At 54.5% G+C, this 26,535-nt stretch overlaps 1 protein-coding gene across 1 annotated transcript in view; it reads right to left on the bottom strand.

Moving 5' to 3' along the window:
* The window catches only part of CEP131 (centrosomal protein 131), a 29,477-nt gene extending 3,041 nt beyond the window's left edge, over positions 1–26,436 (bottom strand). The window contains exons 1-24 of the mRNA XM_024201516.3: positions 26,036–26,436; positions 23,828–24,035; positions 22,295–22,389; positions 19,725–19,839; positions 19,142–19,269; positions 18,015–18,128; positions 17,082–17,231; positions 16,406–16,523; positions 15,365–15,484; positions 14,425–14,593; positions 14,166–14,266; positions 13,585–13,767; positions 12,911–13,102; positions 12,282–12,419; positions 11,403–11,528; positions 10,944–11,060; positions 7,398–7,500; positions 5,957–6,158; positions 5,349–5,456; positions 4,488–4,605; positions 4,044–4,118; positions 2,479–2,621; positions 1,041–1,218; positions 689–885 (exon numbers count right to left, since the gene is read on the bottom strand). Coding sequence (XP_024057284.1) covers positions 689–885; positions 1,041–1,218; positions 2,479–2,621; positions 4,044–4,118; positions 4,488–4,605; positions 5,349–5,456; positions 5,957–6,158; positions 7,398–7,500; positions 10,944–11,060; positions 11,403–11,528; positions 12,282–12,419; positions 12,911–13,102; positions 13,585–13,767; positions 14,166–14,266; positions 14,425–14,593; positions 15,365–15,484; positions 16,406–16,523; positions 17,082–17,231; positions 18,015–18,128; positions 19,142–19,269; positions 19,725–19,839; positions 22,295–22,389; positions 23,828–24,004 — 3,167 coding nt within the window. The 5' untranslated portion in view covers positions 24,005–24,035; positions 26,036–26,436. The remainder of the gene's footprint in view (positions 1–688; positions 886–1,040; positions 1,219–2,478; positions 2,622–4,043; positions 4,119–4,487; positions 4,606–5,348; positions 5,457–5,956; positions 6,159–7,397; positions 7,501–10,943; positions 11,061–11,402; positions 11,529–12,281; positions 12,420–12,910; positions 13,103–13,584; positions 13,768–14,165; positions 14,267–14,424; positions 14,594–15,364; positions 15,485–16,405; positions 16,524–17,081; positions 17,232–18,014; positions 18,129–19,141; positions 19,270–19,724; positions 19,840–22,294; positions 22,390–23,827; positions 24,036–26,035) is intronic.
* Positions 26,437–26,535: the final 99 nt, after the last annotated feature.

Below are 26,535 nucleotides of genomic sequence, written 5' to 3' on the forward strand. Positions count from 1 at the left end.
CCTCCCACCTGGCCTGATGGTGCAGTCTCCCCCTTCCCCTCCCCTCCCCCCAGCTGAGGGCTCTGCGCCAGAATTCCCCGCCTTCCCTGACAGCGGGATCACCTCCCGATCTGCTCTTCTCTACCTTTCCGGCCAGACTCTCAGTGCTGCTGTTTGCCAGCTTTGGCACACTAGGTCGACAGAGCCAGGTCTGCTGCGGGGGGGGGGGCCTGGCTATCTCCGTGGCAGCACCTGACAGGAGCCGATCGTAGGCCAGGCATAACCCAGTTGCTCCTGGATAGTCACAACGAGCGGCGGCATGTATGCGCACATGTCTGCACTCCTCTGCCCTCTCCCGGCAGGAATACCTACAGCACCAGACCAGCTAGAGCCGCTGAAGGTCCCCCTAGCTGGGCCAGCAAAGGAGCAGCTCCTGTGGGTCTCCAGGGAGAGGCCCGTATGTCTGGTGCCACAGGGCTGCCACGGGGCCCAGAGGGATCAGCGCAGAGCAGCAGAAACCACAGGCAGGTAGCTAGGGTGATCCACGGCTCCACGCAGGCAGGCATGCGTTAGAAAATGCAGTGCTGGGACCCCATGTGACATGGGTCGGTTTTGCATAGGTGACAGGCTGTGGGGCTCGAGCTGCCCCCGAGCCCCAGTCTTGCAATCGCGGAGCCCAAGCCCCACGGAGCGGGAGCTCAGCCCTCACCTCTTATGAACCTCCTCCAGCTCTTCGTCCTTGTCCCGGGCTATCCTGTCCAGCTCCAGGCGCTGGCGGGCTCGCATCTCTGACATCTCTGCCTTCAGCCGCTTGTTCTCCTCCTCCGTCCCCACCAGCCTGTCCGCAAACTCCTGGCGAATCACCTCCGACAGGCTGCTCCTCTCCTTGGCCAGCTGGTCCTTCACCTGCGGGGGACAGGAGAAGTCAGGTGCTCTGATGGGCACGGAGCATCCAGGGGGAGCTCAGTGCTACGCGAGGGGGAGCTCACTGGAGAGCATCCCACACACCTGGGCAGCAGAGCTCCTGCCCAGTCCCAGTGCACAGCCTGCCCCTCACCCACCTTCCTGATGTCTTCCACCTCCTGCTCCTTGTGCTTCACGAGGCCCTGCAGGTGCGTGTTCTCGCCTTCCCGCTCAGCCAGCCGCCCCTTCAGCTCGCTGCAGCGCTCCTGCAGCTTCCGCTCAGACCTCTCCAGCTCCTGCAGCTCCGCTTCGTACTTGTCTCGGACCCTCTTTATCCTGGGGGACAACACAGGAACAGCCGGCCTGGATCAGAGCCCAGGCCCATCTAGCCCCGTTTCCCACCCCAGCCAGCACCGGATGAGAGGTGTAAGAGCCCCACAGCAGCAGATCCGGGATAATCTTACCCCACATTGGGTCTCAGCCTGGCCTCTGATGGTGAGAAATCGGCTTACACCCTTAAGCAGATGGTTTCCTATCCCTGCCCCCAAGATGTAATTCTGGTAACTCTGGATGTTCTTCTTGTCCACAGAAATGTTCCATCCCTTTTGGAATCGTGTTAAATTATTGGCCTTCACTGCCTGTGGCAGTGGGTTCCACAGGCTAACCACACACTGGGTGGAAAAACCTTTCCCTTCATCGGTTTTCCTTTTCCTACTTCTAAACTACACAGAATGTCCCATGGTTTGAGGGTATAGGGGCAGGCAAGGATGCTGGGTAAATAAGGCCATAAAGGGAGTCAGGTTACGGGAGAGGGAAGCGGTGTCAGAGCTCTGTGAAGGAGATCAAACGAAGACAGCTTTCGCTCCCATAGGTGGCCTCCTCAGCCACCAGCATGGCATTGTGGGAACCACTGGGCCTGCATAAAGGAGGCCTGCCCAAGGGCTATGGAAGATCATTTGCAATCCCTCCTGGCTTATTTAACTCCTTCCCAGCCATGGGCGGGGATGGGTGCCTCTAAAGGTTTTCAGTGGGGAAGCATCTGCTTCGCCATTCAGCACTCAATGGTGCAAGCCTTCATACATGCTACCTCTTCGCTCCAAAATTAACAGTGTTCAAACTGCACACACAACTGTGTGCCTAACTGGGTGTGCAAGGTTGCGGAGGTGCAAACTGGGCTTTTACACACACAAATCATTAGACGCATACCAGCCGGTGATGCAAGCACTCATAAGTGCATCCACAAATCAGGCACACAATTTCAGGCTGAGTTCAGAAAAGCCAGGCCTTTACAAAGAAGCGTAAGTGAAACAGTTCTCCAAATACGAGTACCAGAGTGCTTATTTTCATTGCTTACTACTGTGCGCCTTAATTCCTGGGTCAGGGCGCTCCAGAGCCCCCCAACTCACTGAACCCCTGCTCTCCTCCACTGAGGTATGGAGCCTGGGGCATCCTCCCACACTCCGGTTAGCGTGTTCTTGGCATGGAGAGGTGGGCCCAGCTACAGAGATGCCAGATGACTGGGTTGGAGGCCTAGAAGCACCAGGGCTCACTCATACAGGCTCAGTACGTCCCTGTGGCCACCTGGCCCCTTCCTACCTGTTTTCTGCCACCCTCTCGCACTCTTCCTTGGTAGACGACATGTCGGCCTCCAGGCGCTGGATGACCAGCTCGATCTCTTTGTCCCTCTCTTTCCTCACCTCCTCCTTCAGCTCCCGCTCCCGGGAGAGCAGCCAGGCCTCCTGGGGAGAGAGTCAGACATGGGGTCAGGTGGCAGGAGATCCAACTACAATGCGGACTGCGGTGGGGGACAGCAGCTTCAGTGTGGAGCTGATGTGATAACTGGGCCTTCACATTTACCCTAACTGTGGGAAGTGACAAAGTTCATACGGTGTCACAATAACCAAGACAACAAACGCTGACGGGGAAAGGTGCAACAGGAAGAGACAGACAGACAATCAGTCCAAACCAAAAGGCTTCCTGCTACACCTCAAGGGCTGCGTTAAAATCATGCCTGATAAAGAAAAACAATGTGAGACCAGAAATTATGAACCACCTTGGTGCGTTGGCAATCAGGCCAACAGAAGGAGAGGCTGGGCTTCCCCACCCATCACTTCTTTTTGAGGTCCCCCAGAAGTGACTTGGGGTTGGGGGCTACTGCAGCGCTGGCTGAATGAAAGAAGGGGAAGGCATTAGCTTTGCCATCGGAGTTACCAACCCTGCCATCTCCTGGGACCCCGGACTTTTTTCTTCCTAATCCTGAGAGACATCCTGAGCAGACCAGGATAGAGAGGGGGGCGCCCAGGTGACATCATCATCTCCACTGGCTCCAGCTGAGTCCTGACACCACCTGGGATGTGAGACTGTCGCACTCCTCCCCCCACCTGGTGTCTTCTTCCACACTTGATTTTTCTCTTGGCTATCTCCCTTCTTTTCCCTTCTGTCTGAGAAGTGTCTGGCTTAGCCAGCCACGACAGTATATTTTGCAACAGTGCTGAGAGCCTGTGATCAGAAAGGCAGCGAAATGCAAGGTCCTAAACAGCCCGTCACTGGTACAAGTTTGCCAGGTCTCAGGGTGGCTGATCAGATCGTGGGCTGGGCCTGGGGTTTCCCAGCAGCGAGGATGCAAGTGAGAGTTAACACCAGAGACTGAAGCTGCATTTTCTCTCATTGCTGTTCTTCTCTCTCCCCTTTTGTGGGTCTTTGTCTTGTTTTGTCCTCTAGGAAACGGGATGGGACTTTACCAGCAGCGCCAGGTCCAGCTCCCCTCAACTAAAGTCATCCCTTTTCCCAAAGACCGTTATTACCATCTTAACCCCATCGAAGAGACGGTAGGTCAAGGAGGGTCTTTGTAAAACCTCTCTCCAGCTAAAGGGAAAGGGAACAAGGGCTGTTGTCAGACTGAAAGCTTTACTCAACCCTTTCTATCCCAAAGGCTCTCACTGGTTTTCCTTCTTTTCTGTACCGTTACTAACAGGTGAAAAGGCTGTTTGACGGCGTGTTGCCATGGTGCTAAACGGGCTCAGGTCTCCGGGTACCAGACCCCAGACTGGCACTGTTTAATGCTGGACAGTGGCTGGGTCATGTTAACACCGACTCTTTGGGCCTGCATATTCCATCTAAATTCATACAACAGCCACATTCGCAGCCAAGTGTGCCATTACCTCCTTCTTCATGTAGTTGGCCTCCCACGCCTGCTTCTCAATCTCCAGTCTGTCCTTCAGCACCTTCACCTCCGCCTGCAGGAGGGAACAGTAGGGTGAGAAACCTGCTCAAGGGAGCGCCACACATCATTGGCCAGCCAGAATGCCCCATGCCTTCCGCAGGCGAGGCCCAGCCCCTGCTCCGGGGGGCAGTCTGCTTCACACAGCACACCTGGAGGAAAGGTGTCCACGCTGCTGAGACGGGGGCTTCGACCAGCCCGGCAAGCTGCACCCCATGCAGGAATGTGGGTGTCCATTCTGCGCCCCATGGCTGACAGGAGTGTGGGGTGCAGCTCATTTTAATCTGCTCACGAGGCCACCCTCAGGGGACCCACGGGGCTATTCTATCGCCCAGGGCTAGAGCCAGGAGGAGATCACACGCATGGGCTGGGGTGTAGGGCAGACCTGGTGCCGCCTCTCCTGCTCCTCCTTCCCCTTTTCGTACTCCTCCTTCAGCGCCTTGGTGACGATGGAGCCGTTCTCCTCCAGCTGCCGCCTCAGCTCCTCCAGCTCCGCTCTCTGCCTGTCGGACACAGGGTCAGCACTGTCAGTTCACTGTCACAATGCCCCTTGCCAACCCATGGCCCAGCGAGCTGGCAGCCCTACTGGACTCAGCAGGACTCTCACCAGGCGTCAGTGGCCCACCCTGGCCCCTTCCAGCACTTGCAGCACAGCCTCCCCAGTAAAATGCCAGCTCTGCTATCCCTAGGCCCAGCAATGCTCGTCCCTCAGTGCAGCCAGACTGGGCCGTCAGCTCCCACCCCATTCCAGATAGGAAACAGAGCCATTCTGCTTCCACAAACCCGGGGAGCAGGAACCGTCCGTCTCCGCTCGCCGAGGAGCGCAGTGAGAAGAACCTCACAGCTGACCTCTCCTCCAAGCCCCACCAGCCAGGATCAGAGCTGCTCTCCCAGCCCTTTCCTGCAGTGTGCTTGCGACCGCATGGAGAGACTGCACCCCACGGCACAGGGTCTGCCAAAGCCAGGAGTGACGCCAGCGGGAACAGCAGCCCCTGAGAGACATGGGGGCCGGTGGAGACAGGATTTGGCCTAAAGGTTCGCACTCTTACTGGACTAACAATATGGTTTTAGCCAGTCCCTTGATCAGGGAAGAGCCTGAGAACCCCGGTTCCACCAGGGGGCTGGTAACAGCCTGGCATGGGCATTTGCCTCAGACAGCCCAGACGAGCTGGGTGGTGTGAGGAAGAGCCCGATTCCCACGCTCTAGGCTGAGCACAGACCCATCTCTGCACCGGGCTGCTCTCACCTGGCTGCCTGCTGATTGAGCCGCTCCTTCTCCTCAGCGACCTCGCTGTAGAGCCTGCGGCGCTGCTGCTGGAGTGCCTGCTCCTCCTGCTCCAGGTGCTTCTCGTACCTGCCGTGGGGGAAGGACCGCTCAGGGAACTCGCCTGCCCTCACAATGCTGTCCCTCTGGGGTTACGAGTGTATTAGTGGGACTCAGATCTGCAGAGCCGCTTGCCTCTCCTCCCCTGCAATGCCCCAGCCCTGTTACGCCGCTCAAGCTTTGCGGGAAGCATTCATTCCCTGCTAGCTGCCCTCGCCTCTCAGTTGAGGCAGATGGGGGTGGCTGTCCACGTGGGGAAGGAACTTCTGCAGCTGAAATCCACCAGCAGGCCGCAGGCTAACGGGGGATATTGGCAGCTCATCTCAGGCTGGGGCGCTGGAACGGTCTGCCCAACGGGTGCTAGTTTATCCCAGTGGGTGGGACACATGAAGGCTTGAGGCAAAGCTGCAGCTGGCCATCCAGCCTAGGGGTGATTATCTCCCACCACCCGTCTGGCTCCCGCACGGGACAGAAGCAGATAGGAAGGATCCAGTGTGAAACTCCAGCCCTTCCTCTGGGTCCCTACGTACCGCTGCCTGGCCAGCTCCCTCTCCCGCTGGCCCTGCTCCTCCTTCTCCCGCTCCAGGAGCTCCCTCAGCTCCTCTGTCTGGCGGATGTAGCGCTGGGCTGCCCGTTCGTCCGACTGAAGCAGCTCTGCCTCGTGCAGCGTCTTCAGCTTCTTAATCTCCTGCTTGTGTTTGGCGATTAGCTTCTGGATCTCAGGCTCCAGCCCTGGGGGTCAAGGGAGGGAAAAGACACTCAGCTGGTGATACTCATGGGGAAGGACAGTGGCATCATCCACACAGCCTGGGTGAATGGGGCTCTCAGAGTGTAACATACTCATACCCGATCTCAGACCAATGTCCTTGGAAGGCGAGTAATGGCTCTGCCAGTGGTTAGCTCTCACCACGTCATGGCCTGGAGATAGGACAGGCAGCTAAAGGAGTGGGAGGGAAGGGGGAGCTACCCAAGCTTTCCAGCTTCAGGACTGAATACCCCATAACATTGATGGGGCAAGCCCTGAGTCCTTCCACCATGCCTGCAGGGAACTAAATAAAACACTCTGCTATACCTAACTCAAAGCTAACCCTTCTTCTGGGCTTCGCCGCAGCCTGCTAGAGTGTAAACTGTCAGGGACAGGGACCGGCGTCGCATCGCATGCAGCATTACTTATGGGCGGGGGAGGAAACTTGCTGAGCCCTGTACAGAAGTCAAGGTCTTCAGCTCAAGAAACTTAAAGTCCAAGAAGAGCACGAACCAGTCACTTTATTGTCAGCTCCGGCCAAAACCCAGCCTGGGGCGGGAAGAGGGAGCCGACAACAGGAAGGACAAAGGACCCAGAAAGCGCAGGAAGGAAGGATCCTGCACTGGCTCCTAGGAGAAGGGGCTGGATGAGCTAACAGGGCTTTCCCTTCTCCAGCTGCGAATGCTCTGTCTGCTGTGACTACTCAGTACTTGGCAACTGGAATAAAGGACAAAACCAGCAGGGAACCGTCACTGCTACTGTGAGCTGAGCTTCAAAAGGGAGATGACCAAAAAAAGCACAAAGGCGGGGCAGCCTCCAAGTCAGGGCCAGGACATGGAAACGCGCCATGGGCAATTCCTGACCCTCCCCACCCCGCTTGTTGATTTAAGTTACTGTTCAGGGGCATGTGTCTGAAAGCAGGATCTTGGCTCCTCAGAAGAGCCTGCTCTCAGCCCAGTACCTCACAACCCGCCTATAAACGGCTAGCTGGGACGTCAGAACAGCGCGTTATGGCCCCAGGCAGGGAAGCTGCAGCCGAATCTCCTGCTCGCACTGGACCATCAGCAGAGGCAGGAAATGCACAAGCAGAACAGCCCTGACATGTGGAATCTGCAATGAGGTGTCAGCAGCTCCTTATGGGTGGGGTGCCCGCTGTGTGCATGTGGGGGGTAGGGACAGGCACACACTGGCTTTCACACCTCTGCAGAGAGAGGAACCTTCTGTACCTTTCACAGTGATTTCTTTGATCTTCTTGGTTTTCTCATCGATCCATTTCTCCCGGCGGATTTTCTCAGTCGCACTCATCAGCTCCTTGAGTTTCTTGATCTCCTGTTGGGAACCGAATATCAAACTTCAGGGACAAGATGGAAGGCAATAAAACTCCTTACAAATGCAGTTTTCCCATTGAGAGGAAAGTCCCTAGCACCAGGCAAGAGCCAATGACCTTTGCTACGCATGGGCAACCTGAACAGCCACAGCCCAAGCGCGCACCCCACAGCTAGGCAAAGACACACTGTCCCAGTGCCTTTACCCCTCTCCTTTGATGGGGCCAGAGAGCCCTGTGGAGCTCAGCAAACAGTAGCAGGGGAGTTACCTGTTGTAGTAGGAAGCCTTTGGAAATGCATCTGCTGAAAGTAGCAAACAAATGAGAGCCCCAGCTGGAAACCTGGTTTAGGGCGAATCCAGGCTGATGGTGCCTATCTGAGGACAGAGAGAGGCACATATGCACATCCATGCGCACATGCAGTTACCTGCCTGGAGAGGCGTGTACGGAGTGCTGTGTTCTTTTGGGGAATCTATGAGTACTTGATTTTCCAACCCCCTGCAAGCCCCAATTCAGGACGGGAGCACGGGGGCTATAGGAGGACAGACAGATGCACCTTTCACAGGATCTTGCAACGTCACAGTTGAATCTACACAAGCTTTACAATGCCACACAGCTCTGCTAAAGAGGATGTTTTCTGGCCTTCCTGCAGCAGGCTGTGCCCAGGGCAGATATTAGCATGTCACTCCTTCCTTAGACACTACTGCTTTGCCAACTGCTTCCGATTCCATGGGCACAGGTGATGCTGGACACTCCAGGTCCTACTGCTCTTACCGTTCTTCTCTAGGGCGCTTGTTTGGGAGAGCCAGCTCCAGAGTCCTGCCCAGTCAAATGTAAATCATTAACACTTGGCATTAATAAGTTTCCATGGAGGTTTCAGTTGAATACAGCATACTCTAATTGCCGGCTGGAATGCAGTGCTCCTTGTTCGCACAGGCTGCAAAGCACCCTGAATCCTTTTGGATGCAAAACACTACCGAACCGTAAGACAGCTGTATGACCTGGACTCTGTTTGGAAGGAAGGAGGGTGGGGGTCATTCTAAAGGGTCTGTGGCTCTCTCTGGACAGCGTGACCCCCTCTAGGGAGAGGAGACAGCGAATTGCACAGCAGCAAAGTCAGAAGAGGAAGAGAATGATGGCTCGGACTCAGCCTCTGAGCCCAGTAACCAGTGCAGGGAGGCAGTGTGGTTGTGGCTGTTATTGTCAATGACCAACCCTCTGTGTCGAGCTGTGAAATCCTCCACACTCTCCCTGCCCCGGGCAGGGGTTTGCCTATTACCATCTTGATGCTTTCACCCGTAGGTGCTCAGAGACAGCAGCAGCTCCAGGTCAGCCAGACAGTGCACGGAACAGAGGTGCATGGCCCAGAGAGAGCCAAGAATAGATTTACCTCCCACAAGGGGGCCAGAGTGCACCAGACTGGGGAGAAACCCAAAGGCGTGTAAAGTCAGAGAGCCTGGGTGGGAGCAGAAACCCAACAGGGGACTGTGGTGATGACAGGAAGATGCAGCCAAGCGGGTGAGTTAACACGAGGACAGTGCTGGGAACAGCACTAAGGAGTATCACAGCTGGTCCTGCACCCGAACATAGCTGCCCCTGCTCACACAGGCGAGGGAGGGGAAGTCACACCTAGGCTTCCTGCTAACCGGCTGCAGGACGTGCTGAAGGGGAGGGGGCACATGAAAGCACCAACTGCTCATTCACCCCCGTGACTCAGAAAGCAGATGCAGCAGAAGGGAGCAGCCTGACTAGCTAGGCAGTGGGGCCAATACAGAAACCTGCAGCTCTCAAAAGAGCCGAGTGGCAGGGAGGTCCCATGAACTCAATTCCTCTCCGCGGACCAGCATGTGACGGGGCTAGCAAGGAAAGGAGAAGAGGCTCCTGACTGCTTGGCAACTCGGCTGGCCCTAGAGAAGCCGAGAAAGGGAATTTAACCCATCACACAAAGGATGACCCCGGGGCTGGGGCACCAGCGTGCGACTTAGGAAGCCTGGGTTCAACTCCCTGCTCTGCCACAGACATCCTGTGTGAGCTTGGGCGAGTCCCTCAGTCCCTCTGGGCCTCAGCTCCCCTCTGTACCACGGGGCTAACAGCCTTGGCCTGCTGCACACGGGGACGTGAGGATAAATGCGCTAAAGATCACGAGGATCCCAGATACTACGGTCATGGGGGCCAGATGAGTACGTGGGGCAGACAGATCAAGGCAGGAGCCCTCAGCCCGGGTCTGTACCACCCCTCACTGTCCCCAGCTCGTCTCTCGCCAGTAAGTATGGCTGCCTCACATCTCGACCAGGTGCTGGGCCAGCTCAGCCCACTGCAAGATGCGAGCCACCCAGAGGCTCCGGGGAGCACGAGCGCACTTGCCTTTCCCTCCTGTCTGGACTCAAACTCTGGCTTAAAAACCAAAGTGAAACGAGCTTGGTGGGTCTTGACCTAGTTTCTACGCGTCCACGTGACAAAGTGGCCACGGTTTGATGCTAACGGCTGTCTCCACTCGATGCAGGGCTAGGAAATAAACAGCAGGAGGTGCGACAGGTCAGGACTGGGGGTCATTGGCTCGTCTGTGGGCGGGCAGGGGGCTCAGAGCACAATAGCAGGAGGTGCAGGAGGCCCGTTGTCAGTGTGCGTGGGAGGGTCGGGCACCCTCGCCAAGGAGTGAGTTCAGAGCTGCTGAGACTGGCTGAGGAGAACAGATCTGAGTAAGGCGAGGCGATGGGTTGCTGCTCTGTCTGACCAGCGCACAGCGACTGAGTCACGGGTACAACCTGGGCGAAGGGAAACGCAGGATGACCGTTCCTCACGACGAGGCAGCATCCCGCAGAGGATGGACTGTTTGACGGAGGGCGGCAGGACAAGCTGAGCTCTCAGAGCCCCTTTGCCATCGCTCCCTCCGAGGGTTCCCCAACCCACATTACCCTCAGGCCCTGCGCATTTCCAGCCTGGGAACAAGCCCCTCTTTCCAGTATCCAAAGCCACCGTAAGAAACTCTTCTGCAGAGGCAGGTTTGTTCTGGTGCCTAGCATCCCTCTCCACTGGCGCTGCCCAGCGGGCTTGGGGCGTCACCTCCACAGCCTGGCCTTGGTGGGGAAACAGGCCGTCCTCAGCAATCTGACACCAACAGCTTTCCATTGCGTGCCCAGCTCTAATTCCGGTCGGCCCAGCCAGGCAGGGCTCGGATGTAATGCAGCAGCCCCAGTCAGTCAGGATGGAAGCCTCCTCTGGCTTGCCAGCTAGCCTCAGACTGGAACCCATCCCCGGGGGAAGCCATGCTCTCTCCCTTTCATCAGCAGAAGAGGTAGCCAGGACCTGGATGGCTCCAGCCTAAGAAAGCCCACAGATTGGAGAGGACACAGTGCTCTGCCTCCGCTTGCGCTCTGCTGTGATGGTCTCGGAGCGAGTCTCATCTCTCCACTTCCCACCCATCCCTCCCTCCTCCACACCTTCTCACCAGCTCATGCTGCTCCTGCATTTGGGAAATCTTCTTGGTGTATTTCTGGTCCACCTGCTTCAGCTCTGCCACCACAGCCTCGCACTTCTCACTCAGAACCTTCTTATCATCAATCAGCTGAGAGAGAGGGTGGGGGAAGGTTAGATCACCCCGCTCGGGACCCAGCACCCACGTCGTGGGCACTGACTCCACTGCAGGTCCTTGGGAAGTTAAAGGATGCTCTGCCAGCTAACTACTCCGAAAGGCTGGTATAGAACCTGCTCCCTCCCCACCAGGCAGCCCCTTGCTGGAGAATGGGAAGCAGGGCCTCCCCCTCCCACACCCAGGCACAAGGGCTTTCGGAAGGAGTTTGTAACTGGAGCAGACTCCTAACACTTCAAGAAGGACCATTGGAGGGGTGTGAGGAGGGGGCTCCTGGCTTTGTGATTCTAAAGCGTCCCACCCGGGAAGGGAGATTACCTGGTCGATGAAGGCCAAGTGTCTCTGGATAGCAGCCTCGTACTGCTCTCTCTGCAGCTGGAGCTGGTGGCCAAGCTCCTTCTCAGTCTCTTTGACGTGCCGCACGGTCAGTTCCCGCTGCTGTGCCTGTCAGGCGCAGGGGAAATAACCACAGGACGTTAGGGAGAGCTGCCCACACGGAGCTGGGGCTGGCATAACCAGTCACTTTAGTCCTGAAGGGCACAGAGAGGGCAGAGACCAGGAATGTGCCTGCCCACTAGGTTCAGCTTGACTGGGGTTGAGGGCTGCCAGGTCCCAGTGGGAGGGGGCGGGGAGGAGAGAAAGGGAGCAGAGCACAGACTGGGCAGGTGGGGCCAGGGGAAGAAAGACAGCAGTCCTGGCATGCTAGTGCTCTTCCCTTTCCTGAAGAGTTGCAGGCTGGATCAGGAGCGTGGCCAGGACCCAACCAGCTCCCATTAGGGTCACTGACACTGTCGGGCACTTTGGCAGTACAAAGAAGGCTCAGAAGTCCCCACCCGACTGGGCATCTTGTGGACAAGGAGAGTGGAGGTGAGCACACCATGGAGGGAAGGGATTGCCCAGCCCCCGAGCTGAACTTTCCCAGATCACTGCCAATGGCTCAGTCCGTGTGAGCTCAGGATCCATCCCTCTGGTCCCTCCACGTTAGCTTGGCACCATGATGGAGAGGATCTGTCCCCAACTTGCCATGGGTATTTAGCATGACTAACTGCTCGCCCTTTGGTGCAGGGGGTGGTACAGCTGCCCTCTCACATGGTCGAGAGTGCAGGCCAGCCCTGAAGGGCCAGCTCTGGTTCCCACTGCTGCAGGCCCCACGGCCCTCATTCCCGCCCCAGGCTGACGAGTGTCTGGGCTACACACCAGCGCGGTCTGCAGCAGGGTGATGGCTCGCTTCTTCTCCTCCACCTCCAGTTTCAGCCTCATGATGGAGCTGGTGACCTCTGTTGCTACGGCTGAAGCTTGCTCCAGGTGGGCCACCTCCTCTTCAGACAAGAGCCCCTGGGAGAGGAAACCAGCTCAGTGTAGGACCAGGAGACCCCCTCTTCCCCCCACAGCATCCTCCCCCAGGTCTCCAGAGGCAGGAGGGACTCAGCCACTGTACTGTCAGGCCCCTCAAACGGGCTCTGGAACCCCAGCCCTCACCTACAGGACAGGTCCCTCGCTAACCTCCTGGAATGGAGACAGCAGATGTATTCCCTTTCCGTGCTCCAAAAGCCACACCCCAACCCCCCACTTGCCCAAGGCCATGCCTTTTAAAGACTCCCCGCCACCCCAGCCAAGACAGCAGCAAGGTGAAGGGGAACATGGTCCGAAGGCCTCGGTGGCTTCCCCTTTCCCAGCGAGGATGTCGACGGATCCATTTCAGTCTCCGTTACATTGGCCCCATCTCATTCTGTTCCACAGCAGCTTCCGAGCGGAAGAGCCAGCGGGCAAGTTCCCATTTAACACACGTTGCAGGTGCTAGGCTAGCACACTGCCCTGCTGCTCACCTCCTGCTGAGTGGCAGAGGCAGCGGATCTGGGCCGCTCCTGCTCCGACTTCTCCATCTCATCCAGGAAGGTGATGATGCTCTGCAGCTTGGCTTCGGAGAGCAGAGCCCCGTCCCCAGGGACGCCGGGGCAATGGTTCAGCTTTCCAAACTTCTCCAGGTTATCAGCAGTCAGGGAGTTTGAGTCGGCCTCCTGCCCAGGGAGAAGATGGATGGCATTCATGGACACAGCAGCCTGCAGGGAGCAGTGCAGTGCAATAGCACAGCAGAGAGTGGGGACTGCTTGGGAGGCACGGCATTGGGTGAGTAATCAGCTGTCACCAATGGAACCGAATTCTTCCATCGCCCCCTAATGGCCAGTCCTCATGTGGACACGCTCACACTCCATGTCCGCAGGAATTCTGGCCTGGTTGAGAGAAGGGTTTTAGCAAGGCCCTGCTGCTCCTGGCGGGAGGGGAACAGGGCATGCATGCTTCACTTCCCCAGCCAGGCCAAATTCCACCTTGTCCCTGATTGACACTCCCAGAGGCACAGTCTGAAATGGTGGCATTTCACGGGCATTAACTTTTCATCCCGTCTCTGACTGCGTGGCCCTGGGAGGGAAGCCTCCTTGCCCACAGCAGCCCCAGCTCTGTCTATGGGATGGTCTTATCCAACCCTGAGCCCTGACATTACCCCATCTATCCAGGCATATTTGTCTTTCTTGTAGAGCTTAGGTTGGGGCATCAGCTCCGGCTCCTCCTCCAGCAGTTTGAGGGTGTCCAGAAGCTCATTGAGGGTGACCTTGGACTGGGCTCTGCTGGTCGCAGTGACCACCGTCTGCAGCTCCTCACTGGCCAGCTCTCTGGAGTTCACAGCCTAGGGAAGAAGGGGTGGGAGGAATTGAGGGAAAAACCCACACATGATAAATGGTTTACAGGGCCCGCCCAGCTTGTAATCCGGGCTTTAAAGAGCCACAGAAGGCGCGGGGCTCAGTGCGGCCTGATGCAGAACAGGGAGGTCAGTAGCCCTTTGAATCGAGAAAGGCCCAACGCACAGTCCCAGCTTTCTCTGCAGTGGGGTCATTTTCCACGCTCTCATGCAAGCCTCTTCAGCACACACCCCTGGGCCAGTTGAGCAAAGGGCTGAGCACCTGCTGGGCCTCCCTGAACTGAAAGAGTCTGGAGGGAGGGGAGGGGAGAGGAGGGAGAGCCAAATCCAGTGCCTGAGCTTTCGAAAGCCCCAGGGACTGGAAAGAAGAGAAGAGCTGAGCCCACCTGCGGTTTGTCCTCTGCCACGTTATCCTGTCCAGTGCCCGAACCGGGCCCTGGGGGGAAGATTTCTTCGGGCTCGGCAGCTGCTGCGCGGAAATTTGCATCTGTGGGAATCAAAGCAGCATTCACTGCTTTACACCAACCCAAGAGCCCTGGCCTTCCTTTCGGCTCCCATGCCCCAGCACCCCACTGCCCAGGCTCTCGGCCGCTGGCGAGAGGTGCACACGGAGCTACGGCCCGAAGGCCTTGGGGAGATTCTCACCTGCATTATTGGCTTTGACGACGCTGTTGGCGGGACTGACATTCTTCACAGAGGCCGCCTTGGTGGGTTTTTTCCTTCCCACCCGTCTGCTTTCCTTCAGCAGCACCAGCTCCTCCTCCGCGAGGCGCTTCGCATCAGCGGCCTTTTGGGCTCGTTTCTGTTGAAGCTCCTGTAACAGGGGACTGTCCGTCAGCATCCTGCCTGGCACAAGGCCCCCCTCTGCCCATGCTGCTGAGCTCCTGCACCACTCAGTTTGTGTAATCAATGGCTGGGGGCAGGGGGTGGCAGCTTGAGCACTGGGGTGATGCTAGTGAGCGCAGCAGGCACTGAAGGGTTAATGAGAGGACAATCCCATCCAGCAAGACTTAAAAATGAACATGTCCACGCTGCATCGGCAGCCCCCGGAGACCAAGCCTTCCTGTGCAGGGCTGGCAGGGTGGGAGTAACCACGGTACAGACTGCGAGCTGCTCCAATAGTGAGTAACGAGGGCACGATACACAGGACAGACGCTGCATGCGCAGAAGCAAAGCCAATGCTCCCCGCCAGTGTGTTTCAATCTGCCCTGCGGGGACCTGCTCCTCCCAAGAGAGGAGTCCTGTCGCTGTGGCCCACTGAGCCGTGACCTCTCTGCAGGGGCGGCCAGTTCGGATGTGGACGGTTGTTATCCAAGAGCTAGACTGAGATCAGCTTTTCACACAGACTGCTGAACGGCAAGAGATTCCAGGCTGGCCAGGGCAGAGGCGCTGGATCCCACCCCACACTGAGCTGCCCAGCTTCCCCCAAACTCTTCCCCCAGCTATGCTGCGTGAAGCCCTTGTGAAGGCAGAGAAACACCCCTCCCTGCCCTTGCCCCACATACACATTAAAGATGGCTCCTGAGTAGGTAAGCCAATCAAACTGACCCACCCATTGCTCAGAGCCCACTGGCCCCACCATTACCTGGATAGCAGCTCGCCGGGCCAGCTGGGCCTTCTCCTCCCGGATTCTCCGTCTCTCCTCATCCTTCTTCCGCTGCAAGTCCAGGACGTTCCCCTCCTCCATCCGCGGCTGCTGCATTTCCTTCACAGAAGCACAGATGGACGTTATTGAGAACTATGGATGCTCCTCGCCAGCATTCGCTGCCCATAGCAAAGAGATGCGAACAAACTGCATTTCCCTCCTGTCTGGGTTGCCCCAAACCGAGAGAGTTTCCTGCCCCAACCCTCCCTTTTCAGAGACTCTGTGTCCAGAGAGGTTTCACCCGAGGGTGCATGTTTATGAAACACTAAAAGCAATTATCTGCTGGCTAGGTTTGAAGTCACTGATGAGACAGGCTTAAAAATAGAATCACACATGCAAGAGCTATGGTTTTTTCCCCCTATTTAGATAAATAATTAAATACTAAGAAATATAAAAAGCTGCAGATGATGCATCACTTCCTAAGGTGCCAGTTATTACCAACGGAGCACAACATGCCAACACAGGACATCACTGCCCTAGACATTACGCGTGCCCAGTAACCGGACACTGGAGAACGAGGACTGGAGCCTTCAACAGGAACTACTGCTGTTACTGCCAATCAAGTGGCTGTTTGCAGCTACACCAAGGGAAGGGAATGACACTTGGAGAGACCACTCAGAGGCTGAAGCAAGGGGCTTGTGGCCTGGTTTTCAGAGGAACTAAATTCCCAGGGATGTCAACGTGAATATTCGCCATTCAAACACCCAGGCCAGCGGTGCTCTGTGCTGCCACATGAGCCACCCGAGTTCGATGCCTGGGTCCTTCTCTGGCTCCATGAGCCTGGAGGGGCCTAATGCCGCTCAACACATCCCTCTGGCTACATATCAGACCCTGTCCAGTTCTCAGCTGGGTGGCTTGGTGGCCAGAGGGGAACTACTTTTCCTGTTTCCAAGGGCAGCAGCACGCCAGCATCACACAAGGCTGTGCTGGACTGGGGAGTTGGCTCCGAGCGAATACCCAGGAGACCTGCCTGTGACAGACCTCTCTCTTGGAAGCCAACAAGTGCCCGAGAGCGGCTGCACCCATCTTGTGCCTCTGCGAGTGGCGTCGGTACCAGCGCTGGATGGTCACAGCCGCCAGGTTAACCTGATGAATGAACCTACAAGGGAAAGAGGCGGCTCAATGAGACTGCTGCAAGCACATGGGAAGAGACTACACACCCACAGCCTGAGGCACTACTGACCACCTCCCTCATCTGGTCTCGCCGTTCAGGTGGACATGCCCACAAGGGGACAGTAGTCAGAAGAACGGCCATACTGAATCAGACCCAAGGTCCATCTAACTCAGTATCCTGTCTTCCTGTATGATCAGACACACAAGCTCCCAGAGAGACTGACAGCACAGACCCAGACCATAGGCAGGACGAAATCGATGCATCTCCATTGAAGTAATGGAGATATGCCGATTTCCACCAGCTGAGGAACTGGCCCACAGAATATGCACATCCGAATGTGTTACTGGACAAAACCTGCTCCCTCTCCCAGCTTCTGCGCTATATCCCACTTCCATTTCCCCATGCCCTCTGCAATCTGCCTTGACAGTGTCCATTGCCTCCCCCAGCCCTGGCCCTCCCTTCTCCCCTCCATTAGCCCCAAGCTTCTCCCACCCTGCTTGAAAACTCCCCCCCCCCACCTTTCTGTTCCGCTCCCTGCCTCACCTCTCTGCCTCCTCCTCCGTCACCTCCTTCCTCTTGAGCAGGCTGCTGCTGTTGTTGCGGGGCATTATGTTGTTGCTGGAAAAGTTCTTCTGAGACTTCTTGAAGCTGCTGCTCTCACTGTCCTCATTCGAGGTCGCCTTGATCATGTTGCTAAGGGAGAGGAGGAGACTGTCTAGGGCCATCCTGCTGAATGCCAGACCCACCCAGCGGGCTGGCCCAGTGCACAGGGCAGTAAAAGGCGCTTTGCTGTGCCCACCAGCCAGACCCATGGGCACCCATAACCTGCATAAAACCGGAACCTCTTGCTGGACAAGGAACTGCTCTTGGGCTTCGCCCTTTGCTAGGGACCGGCACCCAAGGGACGAAAGCACGTTTCAAGGGGTAAGGAAACCTTGAGAGAGGAGAAGGCACTTGCCCACGGCCATATAGCGAGTCAGTGGAACAGCTGAGAATATAACCAGGAGTCCTGGGTTGCCAGATCTCTGCAAGCACCTGCGCTGGTCAGGCAAGCACAATGAAACTCCATTTGTAAAGAGTGACTAGGGCTTTAGGAGCTGAACGGAGAGTCAAACGCTCAGTGTTTCACAGAGGAGCCCCCTCCCTTCGCCTTGTCTCACACACACCCTCAGTTCAAGGGCTGGACCAGTTCTGAGCCCTCAGGAGGTGCCTGAAGGTCCATGGACAGGTCTGGGAACATTCTATCAGAGGTGCTAGCAGTCGTCTGGCATGACGCAGCTAAGGGCCTGCACTGTCAGCTAGCAATATCAGTCACACTTAGGGGGTGACATGTTTTAAGACGCATCCTTTCTCATGCATCTAAACCCCTCCTGAGCGTATGGCGCAAGCCAGGCACAGGAGCAGGTCTGGTCACCCAGTCCAGGCCTGTCCAGCGGCAGAGAAATAGTCCCCAGCAGAGCGTTCACCCATACGTACTTGAGGGAAGTTCCTGCTTGGTTGGAACTTTTCGGCGTGGAGGCCTTGTCTGTGGTGGAGTAGTTGTTATGCACCATGGTGGTGACGCAGTTGCCCATGGCCCCTTTGTTACTCCTTGTGTGGAGAGAAGAATGAGACGTTAGGACTGGCTGGATCAAAGCACAGAAATGGGCTCTTAGGATAACTGTACTGTTTTCCCAGCACCCCAAATACTCACAGCTTCTCTTAGGCTTTCAGGCATTGTTACCAGGTGCATTGCTGCCCAGAAGGCAGCTCCTAGAAATTCACTTGTCACCTAGAACGTACTCCTCCCCGGCTGGTACACAGCATTACGCAGAGAGCTACACACACATCCCCTGAGCGCAGGAAAAGTGCTAACGTGGGACGGCAGCCGAGAGCCTGTGAGTTTGCGTCTGCCCGTCCCGGCATTTTCAACGTGTCGGTCTGGCGTAAGCCTTGCCTTTCGCAGCACAGGAAAGGAGGGAGTTTCAAATGCTGCATTGCAAAACCCTCTGTCCATATTTCCTATACCATCTAGTCCCCTGCAGTACGGGACTCCTGCTCTCTAGAGCAAGTGGAGCCACTGTACTCTCTAGTAAACGAGTGGGGAAGGAGCTTTGTACCCAGTGCACTGAAGCCATCTTCCCCTCCTGCCATGTTCTCCTCCTTTGTCAGCTTCCTGCCTCTTCAACACCAGGTTCAGTCTCCTCATCCTCACCTGTGCAGCTCCATCCCCCTGCCTTTGCCTGCTCCTTCTACTCCTGGATTCACACTTGATTCATTCCCTCTCCTAAATCTAGAGCAGCATCTCTCTTCCTGGGCACTAAGCAACCTTAAGTGTCTCCTCTCCAGCCCAGCCTTCCAGGACTAATCTCTGCTCAGATGCCATCAGCGCCCTGTTGCATCTGACCCTTAGCTATCGCGGTGCAGTTAGTTTAGATGGGGAGCTCCATTCCCCTGGTCTGTGAAATCCCATGCATACACTATACATTACATGCGTGGGGGTCTAGATAGCCGTTCACATCTCATTCTCAGCTGACTCATATCACCACCTCCTTTTCCTGGTTTTAGCTCCACATCTAAAGAAGAGGGGTGAACCGTCCCAGCCCTGTGCTACCCTCTCTTACCTGTTATTGGCAGTGAAGTTAGGTGCCAGCAGCACAGTGGTTTCTTTCTTCCTCATGCCTGCTGGGGACTCCAGCGTGCTGGAGCTGCGGCTGCTGGATGGGATCGGGAAGACCCTGGGCTGATCGTCCTACGGTGGCGTTAAGCAGAAGTAGGAGTGCGCTCAGTCAGTGTGTATTATAAACCCTCCCCGGGAATGTGGACTTCCTGCAAGGGCCAGTGTCTCCCAGAACGATTCACTGTCCCACCATGCATGTGCTCTGAAAGGTCCATTTGCACTCCTCCAGGTCAGGGACCAACAGCCAATGGGCCAGACAAATAGACCCACGGTCGAACACAGGCCAGGGAGCACCCATGTGGCAGCAGGCTGCCTTGCTAACCATTTGTGCTGCAGATCTAACGGGCAGGATATCAGGGTGTTCAACCACAGCAGCACCACGCTGGAAATGTACCCCTATACAGAGAGAACCGATCAAGGACTGAAGCATGTGGCTTGCCCCATTAACTTGAAGTCAATGGGCTACTCACATGAGTATGGGGAGCGTAATGTTGCCCACAGCAGTCAAAATAGGATGTCTCCCTTACCAGGATATTCCATGTGGTTTTCTTTTCTGGAGAGGTTTTGCTCAGACTTGCCAGCTTTTTTCTTCCCCCAGAGCTGCTGTCAAAGAAGGTCAAGAAGTCTCCAGGCTGCTCGGCACTGTGTTCCCAAAAGAAGGACATCCCAAGAAAGATAAGGAATGAAAAAAAATCCTTTTCAGGAACCTCAAATGCAGAAATAACAGCAAAAAGACAGTGCTGCCCTGGGGGTTTCTCTTTCAAGGGTTGCATCTGTGGTGCCAGGGGAGGCTGTTGGGTGCCCTGATCTTCACAAATCGGCACAGTCTGACACTAATCCATAGAGCTGGCCTGAAAAAGCCAAGACTCACCTGGCACCTGTTCTCCAAAACAGGAAGTAAAAGAGCTTTGCAGGAAGAAGGTGTCGTTATGTAGTCATTGGTTCTACATATAATTAGCTCATACACAGTGCTGTATATTTCAAAGCCCCATGTAAAGACATGTTATATTATGGGAAGGAGTATGAGCGAGTGGCACAGCAGGGACTGAGAGTCAGGACTCCCGGGTTCTATCGATGACTTGCCACATGACCTGTGGAAAATCACTGACTCATCTCAAATGGGGAGAATATCCCACTCGCAGGGGTGTTTTGAGAATTAACAAGAGTGTGAAGTGCTTTGTGATTCCTGGAGAGGTGGAAAGCATGGAGGAGTGTATGTGAGGACGTGTGTGTTCCTATAACGTGGAGCAAAGGCTGTACATACCTAGCAATAACTCAGCGGGGGGAAATCTTTCACTGAATGCAGCATTTTTATTTTTTTTTTAAAGTCTAAAAACCAAAATACCCAGAATTAAAGCTCGGCCAAAACGAAACCTTCAGACAGCGGGAAGCACATGAGCACAGCATCTGCCATTCTCATGGCACCCTGAAGTCCATGCGGACACAGCGTCTGGTTATGCTTCTAAAGCCAGTCAGTCTGTTGATAAACGTTGCACAGTCCGTCAAAGCCTTTGCAAACCTCGCAGAGTCAAGCAGACCTCACAGTCCGCTGCACCCCAAACATTCTCTCATTTCTAACTCGGCAGTGAGCAGCCCCAGCTCAGCACAGACCTGTGCTCCACCTCTTGCTAAGAACTTGCAACTAAACCAGGGCTCATAATTTCTGAGCTACAAAGTGGCAAAAACAGCGTTACAAGAATTTGCCAAAGAAGTAAGCCTGTTTATTCAAGCTCTCATCTTTCAGAAATGGTGTCTCTCTTCTGCCTAAAACTGGCCAGGACTCCTCCTCTATCCACCAACCACAATGCAAAATTTGAAGGGCAGAGGGCCTTCAGTGAGGATTTACACAGTGGGAGGCAAAAAATCAGAGCTGATTACAACTCGGAACATGGGAACAAGCGAGCTCCCCAAACAAGCCCTGATTAACCTGGAAACTTTGTGAAGAACCTCACAAACAGCACACTAGTCTGAGGTGCCAGCTAGATCAGGACTCTGGTCTGTGTCAAGTGGCATATAAGAGAACTATTCTCTAAGCAGATTCGGACTTAAATCCCCATTTCATCTACTATTCTACGCACAAAAGAATTTCCCTTCAGCATTTAACAATGCATTCCTGGAGGTGGGGGAGGCCTAGCTTTTAAGAGAAGCAGCAGCAGCAAGAAAAGCAAACCTTCCCTGTGCATCAGCTCCTAGAAATAGGATGTCCAGAGAGCCCGCATACCCCACTCTTACACTCCCATGTTCAGCTCCCCCCTTTCATGCTGATCAAGTAATCAGCCTTTAGAACGTATAAGAGAGGCCCTAGATGAGAAGCACGGTGTAAAATATTAGAGCCTGAAGCTGGAAGAGACATGGCATTCGTTTCTTTCATTCCAATAGTTCCCCTTTGCCTCCCTCTCCCAATTCCGCATTTTACGTCCCTAAGAGTAACAAAGAGCGAAAGAGCAGCAGGATCCCATGGGCTGGAGGTAAATTTCATTCAAAAAGGAAGCACGGTCCTTCCCACTCAGAGACAGTCAAGAATCTGAAATAGCAGAATAATGCCCTCCTGCCCCTTGGAAGACAAGAGGAGTGAGGACAGGCCCCAGGGAGGTCACAGCAGTTGACAGCAGTAGTTTCTTCGCTCCTGTAATAATACTGGATGCTCTCTCCCCTCTGAGAGCTGAAGAAATCCAGCTACCTATTTATGAGGCCCCTACACCTCAGTAGTGTCTGAGCACCCACAGGGTTGGGAAGTAGATTCGGTCAATTCAACAGGTCAGCTGTCCCCCTCCCTGCCTTGTCCACCTTGCAAGCACAATGATTTGCTATTGTATGGTTGCTCATGAGTGCTAGGCAGCACAGGTTGGATTATTAGCATGGGCAACAGTGCCTATTGGAATGAATATGGCATTCAGTTTACTTGAGGCTTATTTCTGAAAGAGGTTTCAGGCCCACAGAATTACACTTCCTATCTCCCTTGGATTCTAGCCCGATGTTCCCCCAAGTGAAGTACCTGGAACTCAGACACTGAACAGTTAGCCTAACAAGACCACGAAGCAGAGGGTTTCCTCGCTGGTTAGTAAACAGGATGGGTGGGTATTTTTTTAGCCCTTACCGAAAAGCACCGTTCACCTGCTGGTTGACCTGGGTGGTACTATTGGATCTCCGGAGATTGTTAATGGCTCTGGAGCAGCCAAGTCCTGCATCTTCCTGCACAGGAGAAAGTGAAATCTGTGACTGAGACACCCCATATTCACACCCTATACACTACGGCAATGATATTTGTACAAAATAAGCCTTGTGAGGTGTCTTAGGAAAGCTAACACCACACTGGATATTAATCTCATGATCCGAGGCACGTGTTGACTTTATATGTGAAGTTACAAATTCTCTCTGTATGATGGTGAAGACAAGACAGCCTAGCCAAGGTAAAGGGGATGAATGGGTCTGTCCTACACAAAGGAATGTGGCTTTACCTCAATTTACATATTAGCAGTAAACACAGCAATCCAGCTAAACGAGCAGGGGGTTATCCTGTTCCCGAGCTCAAGAGACAGAAATTAACATGGCACCTGCACCCTCGACAGATGCAGGAGACTGGGTCCTCAGAGGCCTCCCTGCCTGGTAAGATGAAGAAATCCCTTTGGGGATATAAGGAACAGAAAGAGACTCCACCTTTATCCTTCACCTCAGGCGAAAAAGAAACCAAGTGATTTGCTCTGTGATAGGTCCTGCCCAGGCCAGCCAGTTAAAAGCTCGAAAGGAGATGGGGGGGGGTAAAAGAAACCGTCTTGAATAAAGACTATCTTTAAGTTTTAGACCTTGAGATGCATGTTTTCACTTTCATTTGCTTGTAACCGTCTCGAACTTTATCTCTTTTACTTGGTATAACTTAATCCATGCTCTCTCGTTAATTAACTTGTTTTCCTTTTACTATAACCCCCTTCGGTGCTGTGATTGAAGGGACGGGAATATTTACCTCAGTGATATTGATAAGCTGTGATGTCTGACTCTAACAGAGCAGCAAACTGAATGCCTTCTGTGAAAGCACAGGGGTAGGGGCTGTGCACTGCCAAGAAATCTCTCTGAGGCGCCTGGGGGCTGGAATTCACTGATTGTTACGTTACTTGCTGGCGAGGTCTGGGCTGGGAGAGTCCTGAGGAGTTTGCTGGTGAGGAAGACAAGCTGGCATGGGAGGGAGCTGACACACAGTCTAATTTGCCAGCAAAGCTCACTCTTGCAAAGGCAGAGAGGGAACACAGTGGCTCAGAGCTCTGGGTATCCCCAGTAGTGTGTTACAAAACCCAACAATAACTCTCTAAAGTGATGCATGGGCACAGAATGCCGGGATGGACTCAGCAAAGCAAATTCCTCCCAAAGAACTAGGGAATTCTAGAATAAAAATGCATAGCAATGGTGCCTCATAAAACAGCAACAGGCCCTTTGTGGAACCCCCCCATCCCAAAGCACACACCTAACTTCTGCTCAGAGAGCAAAAGCAAGGGGAATGCATGTCCCCAGGGGATGAAGTTAAACACTCAGCAACCCCTAGAGAACAGAAGTGTATCAAGAAGTCTGAAATGTCTGCCCAGGTTCTCCTGGTGATGGGAGGGTTTGGGAGAAAGCACCCCACAAACGCAGTACTCACCGAAGCGTTCCTTCTGGGCTTGCTCTCGGTGATGACGGAGATGGAACGAGCGATGTGCTTAGCTGGAGAGGCACTGCTCGGCCGCCGCAAGACTTGCAGTGGGAGGCCCGTTAGACTCAGGTCCAAGCCATTGGCATTGATGGCTTGGAATGAGGAACTGCTGCGGGTGCTTTTCATTGTGGGATGGAGAGGGCGACAAATCCTAAAACTGCAGTGGATTGAGATGAGATGAAGCACAGAAGAATACAACTAGGGTCAGGTGGCAAGTGAGAGGGGCCTACATAGCTCAGAGACAGGATAAGTCATCTGCCTCTCCCAGGGCCGGCTCTGGCTTTTTTGCCGCCCCAAGCCAAAAAAAAAAAAAAAAAAAAAAGGATTGGACGGAATGCCGCCCCTTAGAATCTGCCGCCCCAAGCACGCGCTTGCTCGGCTGGTGCCTGGAGCTGGTCCTGGCCTCTCCGCTTTCCCCCAACAGCCCAAACGCACAGGGGCTGAATATCCACCAGCTCACACCCTGCTTGGCCTGGCTCTTTGCACCTGCGAGTACTTGCTAAGCACCCATGCCAACATTTTCAAAAGTAGCCTAAAATTTTTGAACTTCAGGCACCTTAGGCCTGATTTGCTAAGCATCTGCAGCTCTCAGCATCTTCAACTGGGTCTGTGGGCACTCGGCACCGTTGAGGGTCAGATCCAGCATGTCTTAAGTTAGACTCCCAAAATTTAAGGTACCCAAAATCAGTGGCCACTTCCTTGGTATTTTGGCCTAACTAATCCCCAGACCCACCTGTGTCAGGCAGGCATGTATCACAGTCCCCATGTGACAGATTGGGAAGCTGAGGCTCACCCCACTATACCATACTGTGTCCAAGAGGGTTCTTTCAGTTCAGACACCATTCCCCACCTCAAACTCCCTTCATTCAGATTTTACAAGTTGCAACTGGAGTGTGTTGAGAAGGATTGTGAGATGCACGAATTAACACAACTTTTGTCACTCACTTCTAGCCAGGAATGTGTCCTTTCAAAGAAGGTTTTGAGGGAGTGTGAGGCCAAATTAACACACTGCACCCTCCAACCTTAACAGCCAAAGCGGTACTTTAATTCTGCCCCTTTCTTCCTTTTGCATAGCAAAGCCCAGCTCCCAAGGACCGCGCCGGCTCCTTTCCAACCCCCATGGCCTCAAAGCAGTTTCACAATTACTCTGCTATGTTGTTTTATTTCTTTAAATAGTAATAAATGTCCTGGGAAGCAGCTGAAATTGCAGAAAGCTTCAATTCTTGGAGAGAAAGGGGAAAACTATCTGGCCTCACATCACATACATACCTAAGCTCTTTCCAAAGACATTTGTAATTCCCTTGGCACAAGAAATAAGAACAAACAAAAGACTCTCTATGGAAACCACCAAGCTCACACCAGGAAGATGGGTCACAGCCTCAGCTAGCGCTGGGCTTGGGAGTTGGGTACATATTTGATCAGAGAAATGTATAGTTAGGTTATCTATACTACAAAAACTAATAAAATCAAAAGGTTTGCTCCAGGTTCCACACAGGTACAGCAGAAGCGATTTCAGGATTAGGGCTGTATACTGTAAGCCCTTCCAGGCAGGGACCATGGCTCCTTATTTGCATTATGAGGTGCCCAATACACTTTTGAGTGCTATAAAGTAACCAGCTCTGCAATCTGAAGGCCACTTGACTGTAACTGTCCATTAGCTGAAGCGCTATAACAGGAGTTCTCAAACTGGGGGTTGTGACCCCCTCAGGGGGTCACAAAGTTATTACATGGGGAGGGAGGTCATGAACTGTCAGCCTTCACCCCCAAAATCCTGTTTTGCCTCCTGCATTTATAATAGTGTTAAATATTTTTAAAATGTGTTTTTAATTTAAGGGTGGTCGTATTCAGACTTGCTGTGCAAAAGGGGTCACCAATACAAAAGTTTGAGAACCACTGCGCTAGAACACCAGTATTCTTATTCCAAAAGCTCCTCTCCCTATGCCAGACCCCTCTCGGGTGCAGTGGCAGGTCCGGTTTGCATTGGGCCAGGATTGCTCCTTGCACATCCCCAGCCAGAGGAAAAACCGCATACGAGGAATTAAAAAGAAAAACTAAAAGTTTGTTGGCAAAACATCACTCACATGTGCCAGCACCCAGGTCCCTGCATGCACAAACAAACCAAAGGGGATGAATAAGAATACAAAGGGGGTTCCTTACCTGCCTGAACTTCCAGCCGTCACAGTGCTGGGGACACCTGTATTTAGGGCTATTTTCCCAGCATCTATTTTTGGGGGGGGGGGGGGTGAAGAGGAGGGGGGTGCTTGAGAGAAAAAGGCAACTGAAGACTCCAGGCCTTAGAAGGATGCTCCAGCAGCAGAGAGGAGCTTGGGACCCTGTTACAGCCCCTCTCTCCTGGGGACTAACCCTGAGCTCCCCCTACACTAGAGAAAGGGGGGCTGCAAAGCCGTTGGTAGGATGGTGACCCTCCCCTAGGTGACTCGGGAATTCAGGGTCCCCAGGGGTGATTTTAAAACATGGGAGTTTAAAAAAATTTCTGGAGGAATCAGGGGCTGGACACAGCCTGCTACCCCCAGCAGGAGCTATAGGGCCAGGGTCCCTCCACCTCCCCCCCCCCCCCCCCCGGGGGCCAGGGGGCCGGGCCCCCCCCGCCCCCCCCCCCCCCAGCGGGGGCGAGGGGGCCGGGGTCCTCCTCCTCC

The sequence above is a fragment of the Terrapene carolina genome, unplaced genomic scaffold (genome assembly GCF_002925995.2).
Source record: "Terrapene carolina triunguis isolate 2854851 unplaced genomic scaffold, T_m_triunguis-2.0 Scaffold192, whole genome shotgun sequence".
NCBI classification, from domain to species: Eukaryota; Metazoa; Chordata; order Testudines; family Emydidae; genus Terrapene; species Terrapene triunguis.